We start from the raw sequence: 6562 nt of genomic DNA, 5'->3' as shown, positions 1-6562 counted from the left end.
GCCGTGTCCCGCTCGTGTTTGGAAAGTCTGAGCAGCCTTGGCTGTGCTGCTGGGAGTGAGGAGAAAGGGCAGACGGCCCACGGCAGTTTTAAACTTTAAAAATAAAAAAAAGGAGCCAAATGCCAAAGAAAACCCCAGATCTTGCCGAGATTTTAGAGACGGGGGTGGGTGGGACGGCGGGGAAGGGGGGATCCCCTGGGTTTGCCCCAGCTAAAGGACTGTTTAAATCCAGCCGAGCTCCTCTGGGAGAAGTCTGCAAGATTCACCTCATCTCGTTCCTCCTCCCCCGGAGAAGGAGCCGCCGCTTTTTCCCCCCTGCCACGAGCCCCTTCCGCAGCGTCGCGGCGAGGGGGCTGCGCGAGCCAGGGGAGCACGAACACACGGCCGGGAAAAAAAAAAGAAACCTCACACCTGAAACAAGCTCATTAGGAGCCTGTTTGGTAAATGCAGAGCCAGAGTGTTTTTCTACAGGTGACACCACAGCCCCCACCATGGTGATACGGTGTCAGCGGGCTTTGATGGGAAAGGGGTGGCACGTATTTTTGGAGGAATGTGGCTGGTCCAGCGGGCTGCTGTGAAGGTGAAGAGGTGGCTGGGGCACGGTCCGTAATTACCTATGCAAGGAGCAGCCGGCAAACGCTGAAGGGCTTTTTAATTAGCAGCCAAAGGCAAAGTGGGATTCAACAGCAGGGAAGCTGAAGTCAGCAAAGTCAAGGTGGAAATAAGAGGCCAGCTTTTACCAGCGAGGGTAATTAAGTGCCGGCAGAGCGCAGCACGAGGCGTGAGGAATTGCCGTCATTCAAGGACCTTAAATCAAGGAGAGGAGTTTCTCCGGCAGACACTTGCTCTCCCTCCATCCCTGCTCGGCATCAGGCAGGAGGGAGCAGCTGCCCTCGGGTCGCCTGTCGAGTTGTGTCCACAGCCTCATTTCTAACGAGCCGGGCAGGGAATTTAGCAGGGGAAAGGGTTGTTTTCAAGCCTGTGATGAGCTGGGCACCAGCATTCTGGTGCAGGAGCACCTCTGTTTCTAACGAGCCACACGGTGAATTTAGGGGGGAAAAGGACTTGTTTTCCCACCTGACCTGAAAACAGTTTGGCCACCCTCCTCCTGGGGCGCGCGGTATCTTGTGCAAACATCCCTTTTGGCATGGCAGGTTTCTCTCGCTGGAATTTAACAGGATTTTTCGCCTGCACCTCAGGACATGGAGCACCCAGCAACTCCCACCCTGCAAGAGGAAAGCTGGGATCATTTGCTCAGTTTTGGGAGAAAGTTGGGCTGGAGCACAGCTCCTTGGCTATAACATCTTTTGAGCTCCCAACACCTTTGCCAGCAATTGAGACGTTGGGATTTAACCCAAACCTGCCCTCCTGCTACACATTAATTGCAAAAAAGAAATAATAAAAATGATCAGGGTGCTAGATGGATGTAGATGTGCTAGCAAAAGGTTATCCACCAGGAGCTGAAGGTTTGGGTAGGGGAAAGCAGCAAAAAAAAAATCACCATTTGGGGCTGGTTGGAAAGCAACTCTGGCTCATACCAATTCCTTGACGTGGTCTTTCCTTTCCCAAAAATAAACAGGAACCGTCTGGAAAGCCCCTGCACGGCGAGGAGCAGAATTGCCCAGAATAAATAAATACACAGAGAGAGACCGGGTTGAGTTCATCCAGCCGGTTGTTCCCCGCTGCCAAGGGTGGTGAAGGATGAGGATGGAGCTCAAAATGTCTTGTGGGGGAGCGAAAGCACATGAGACTCTTTCCCCACTTACTGGGATTTTTGGGAAAGCACTGAAATGGCCTCGTCATGCAGGAGCCACCGTGTCCCTCCTGCAGCACCGCTCTCTGCTCTCCCCAAAACACCCCCTGCACAATGAGCCTTTTGATTTTCAGGACAAACAGATTAAGGGAAGGAAAAAAGCAAATCTCTTCAGTTTATTTACGGTGCAAAACTGGAAGAAGCTTCACATTTCTGCTTTGAAGGTTGGGGTTTTTTAAACACCCCAGCTGCTTTTGCCGCGGTTTCTGCATTTGTCAGACCCAAAGCCTGGCAGAATGCTGCCATTTCTGGCCCGCACGGTGTGTCAGTGCAACCTCGCCGAGGCTCTGAACCAGCCCGCTACTCCTGCACAAGCACGGGGAATAAAGACATGGCAGGCATGGAGCTGGAGCGAGCTGCGAGACTCGCTTCGTGTTCATAAATGTTATTAAGATGATGAATTAAATATGAATTTTGTTTCAGGCATAACTTCAAAATCACCAAGAGACCCGACGCACTTGTGTTGCATAAATGCTTGGCGTGTTCCTTAACACGATAGTTCAACTCCCTTGGACATAAGCTTCAGGATAGGAAGGGATGGAGCATTTACACACCTCAAAAAGTAGAGGCACCTCTCCTCTGCCTTTTTTTGAAATGTACTTACACATTTTTAGCTGACCGAGTTAGGGCTCCTGGGTGTTGGGGCATTTTCTGCAGGGAAAGTGTTGTCTCCGAGCCTGCTAGCTCTGCCTTATTAATCTTTCATGTCCTGATAGTGATATTTTGTGACTGACAGCTGGCAGGACAGGGCTGGAAGGAGCTGGCTGGTTCTTTTATTTACCATTTATCATCTTCCGCTCAAAATGAAAAAAAAAAAAAAAGCTGAAAACAGGAAAAAACTAAAAGTCTGTATGAGAGCTGCGAGTTTCTTGCCATCAGGTTTTTGGCTGTATTGCCCCTGAACACAGCTCAGGGCTTCGGCACCGTCTTGTACCCAGTTTCAAACTCACTGCAAGACCCGGTGCCCACTCAACCACGACAGGCCGATCGGCTCCATCCCTCCAGGACTGGAAAATGCAACTCACATCACCTTGCCACCGTCGGGCACCTCCAGGAGTCTCTCCCCAGTGCAGTGTGGATGTGAATGGCTCATTCCCTGCTCCAAAACGGTCCTGTGGCACTCCAGGTCACTGAAATGCTTTTCTCCTGCAAGCGATTTAAAAACCTTGTGAGATTTCATGCAAGAAAACAAACCACAGCTGCTGAGCGATGGCTAAGACGGTGCGAAGCAGTAATTATTGCTAGTTAATACAGCCAGCCAGCCTGTGTGAGCCACTATCAACAGACTGATTTGCAGGAGACTGAGTGAGGTCGCTGCCACCTGCCAGCCCGGCCCAGCCTCCCCGCTCCGTTTCAGCAGGGTTGTGCCCTCCCGTTTCCATGAAAAAATAGGGGGATAAATGGGATTTGACCCCATCACTGCTGCTGAAAAACATAAAAAGTGCTTTTTTCCCCCCAGCCCGCAAGAGGAAAGGTGTTTGAGTGGACTAGCAGCTTCAACCAGCAATCCACACTGGTGCGAGCAGTGGTTTTGTATTTTAGGGTAGCAGAAACCATGAGCCTTCAGCTCCCCACTCAGGGCAAAAACGTGGGGTCCTGACACCTATAGGAGACAGCCGGGTATCACCACAGTGAAAATCAAGAGGATGTTTTTCATGAGCTGGAAGGATCCTTAGCGCAGGGAGACGAGACCCGGCTTTCCTCTGCATTCTTGCAGAAGGGAGATTTTAATTTGCCCATTTTGGCATTATTTTGCACGTTGTTCACTCCCCGCTCCAAAACCTCAAGTTTCCAGTCAAAGGAAACAATCCCCAACCACACGCTGAATTTCCAGAAAACCGCACGTCTGCCACGGGGAAAAGGCAGTTTGCAGAGACACTGTCACCAAAGGGTGGCAAAAGGTGATGCTGCTGGAGAATAAATAAAGACCTAGTCAGGGGTTTCTCACAGAGTTTTATTAAACTACGGTGAAAAAGAAACAGTAACAAACCATCTCTTGTGGATAACAATAACAAATCACCTTGGTTCAGTTCAATTCACTGAATCAAGCGTAGTACAAAGCGCTTGGATTTCAGTTCTCCTGTAAAAAAGAAGAGAGAGGTTAAAACACCTTTGCAGTCTGCAGAGGCTTGAACACCCCTGGAGAGGAAGGCGCTCATGCTCAGTCCAAACTTTGCTTCTAAAGATGAAAGACGCAGCGCTGGGTGCAAGCGACACACTTCACTTGCTTCGCCAGCTCTTTCTGAGCTCGGAAAAATCGACGCGTTCACCTCCAGAACAGTTTCCTGGTCTCCCTCCCTGGTTTATTGCCATGAAATTGGGATTTCCTCTTCACGGGGACTGCTGCCTCCAGCTGCCGCTAGCTGCTGTGGAGTGGTTTGGCGTACACTGGCTCCATGAGGTGGTAAATCAGGAGCAGGAACAGGCACCCAACTAAGACCAGGCTCATCACAGCCAGGAGGACGAAGCGGCCGATAAAAAAGGTGTCCATGATCTGTGGAGAATGGGAAAAAACCCCATATTACATCCTTGGTCCGCTCCAGGAGTCTGGAGGGAGCATGCCACGTCCTGGAAAAGGGTACAGTCAGAGAAGATCACCCCAGGAAGAAAACCTGTGGGGTTTTCCCAGATTTCTCCTCTCACTTTTCATTCCTGACATGGGTGCTCTCTGTGGAAAGTAGGGAAGAATCTCTTTTCTCTGAAAAAATCCACTCATGGGAAACCTAACATGGAGGAAAGGAGTGAGCACAGGGAAGAAACACGAGTCAAAACCTGCAGCTGCTCTCCCCGACAACAAACCTCCCAGTGCTGCAAGGAACTGCACACAGTTCTTCCCTTTTAGAAGGGAAATGGGGGCAAAAAGGAAAAAAAAGATTAAAAAAAGAAGATACAGTGGCAAGGCAAGGCACAATGAAAAGCCAACTGCAAGAAGGCTGGTTATGAAATCATCTTCTCAGGTCCTGAGACTACCCCAGAGCTTTGCTCACCCCCGGCTCAGTTTTATAAATCGCATTAGCACACGCTCAGCCTTGGTGCTGCTGCAGAAAGAGTCTCTTGTGAGTAAAGTGTTGGCTCCTTCTGCACGTTTCACTTTTTAATTAGCCAATTAGCAGAGTTTCGGTGCAGAAAGCCTAGGTCATGTATTATTGATAGTCAGGGCAGGTCCAGTCCAACTGAAGATCCAAAAAAAAAAAAAAAAAGCTTTCTAATTCTGTTGGCCTCCCAGGCACAAACACGCGCTCAGCTGCCCTTCATCTTGCTTCCAACCTTTACAGGAGCAAGTCCCATGCAAGGCAGAGAAAAGAAAAAAAAACTTACAAGTATCTTTAGCAGGGATTTACACAGATCAAGATCTAGAAGAGCAATAATTAATGTGCATTAATAATAGAACAGAGAAAACAACACCTAAAACGCCACAAAACTTTGTGTATTCAAAGCCCAAAGAGCTCTGGGAAAGCTCAAGATGGCAGCTCAGGCAGCAGTCATGCAGGCAGCCTGATGCAACCCAAAATTGGGGGAGAGCCTTCGTGCCTGACAACACAGACAAGGGGCTGTCTAAAAACACTGATGGCTTGAGCACAGTAACAACCTACAAGAGAGCCAAAGAGCATTTACCGGGCTTTAAAATAGAAAACAGAGCTGGGGGAAAGTGAAAGGCTGCAGAACTAGAGGGAAAATCATCAAAACTATCTGCCACGTGGCTATTAACGTGCTCTGGGATGTGTTGGAAAGATGGAGGCAGGTGGGAGCATGGAGAGCCGTGGACCAAGCTGTGAAAGGGGATGGCAGAGGTGGGGCAGAAGCTGCTGGCGCTCAGGGCTGAGCTGGGAGGGATAAAGGTACAAGTGTGATTTCCCCACAGAGCCCCTTGGGCCTGGGGATGGGAAAATGGGCTACATATAGTAGCCACAGGCTACATATAATGGCACATGAAGAAAGGATTTTGTTAAAGAAATTGATAGATCTCTGCTCCATGAGCAATACAGCCTGCACTGATGGGAGCCTGCACTTGGGAGGAGCTGCAGGAGACCAAAAAGTTACCCCAGGGCCCTCCCCAGGGCCTCAGGGCTGCTACTGGGGCCAGCCCTGATGTAAAGGCCCATCCCTGGGGCCTCATGGTGGACCTTGGGGCCCATCCCTGAGGCAAATGCCCATTCCTGGGATTTCAAAACGGGCTTTGGGGCAAACCTTGGGGCCTTGGGGCAAATCTTGGGCCCTCTGGGTGGCCCCTAGGGCCTACCCTTAGGTAAAGGCCCAGCCCCAGGGCCATCCCTGAGGTAAGGACTCATCCCCGGGGCTTCTTGGCGGCCCTTGGTGGCCACTCCTGAGGTAAATGCCCATCCCCGGGGCAGCAGTTGGGGCCATCCCCGAGGTAAAGGCCCATCCCCAGGGCCTCAGGGGGGCAGCTGGGGCCTTCCCCGAGGTAACGTTCCCCGGGCCCGCCTGGCCAGGCAGGCCGCGGCGTGGGCTCACCTCATCGGCGACGACGACGGCCGGGCGCTCGTCCTCCCGGGGGAAGAGCAGCAGTGCGGCGCTGAGGACGGCGGCTCCCAACGTCACCAGCACCACGGCGAACCTGCGGGGAGAGGCGGGCGGAGCGGCCTCAGCACCGGGCCCGGCCTGATCGCACCCTCCCCCTTCCCGCGGCTCACCGGGCCCGTCCGGCCGTGCGGGACAGCGCCAGGCAGAGCACCAGCGCCAGGCCCCACAGCGACTGCAGCACCAGCACGCCCGGCCCCACGCCCAGCA

General features: G+C 51.9%; 1 protein-coding gene across 2 annotated transcripts in view; it reads right to left on the bottom strand.

Moving 5' to 3' along the window:
- Nucleotides 1-3746: 3746 nt before the first annotated feature.
- TMEM218 (transmembrane protein 218) overlaps nt 3747-6562 on the bottom strand; it is a 3000-nt gene continuing 184 nt past the window's right edge. The window contains exons 2-5 of one of the 2 annotated variants that reach the window (XR_003399941.1): nt 6466-6562; nt 6287-6389; nt 4084-4307; nt 3747-3893 (exon numbers count right to left, since the gene is read on the bottom strand). Coding sequence is in view for 1 of the 2 variants with exons in the window: in XM_026863721.1 (XP_026719522.1) it covers nt 4173-4307; nt 6287-6389; nt 6466-6561 (334 nt within the window). In the remaining variant the exon portion in view is untranslated. Of the gene's footprint in view, nt 4308-6286; nt 6390-6465 lie in introns of both variants that reach the window. The other variant, XM_026863721.1, reaches the window with a different exon arrangement.

This window comes from Athene cunicularia, assembly GCF_003259725.1.
Source record: "Athene cunicularia isolate RWA chromosome 24 unlocalized genomic scaffold, athCun1 chr24_part1, whole genome shotgun sequence".
Classification (NCBI taxonomy): Eukaryota; Metazoa; Chordata; class Aves; order Strigiformes; family Strigidae; genus Athene; species Athene cunicularia.
This window is presented reverse-complemented; position numbering and strand designations above follow the sequence as displayed.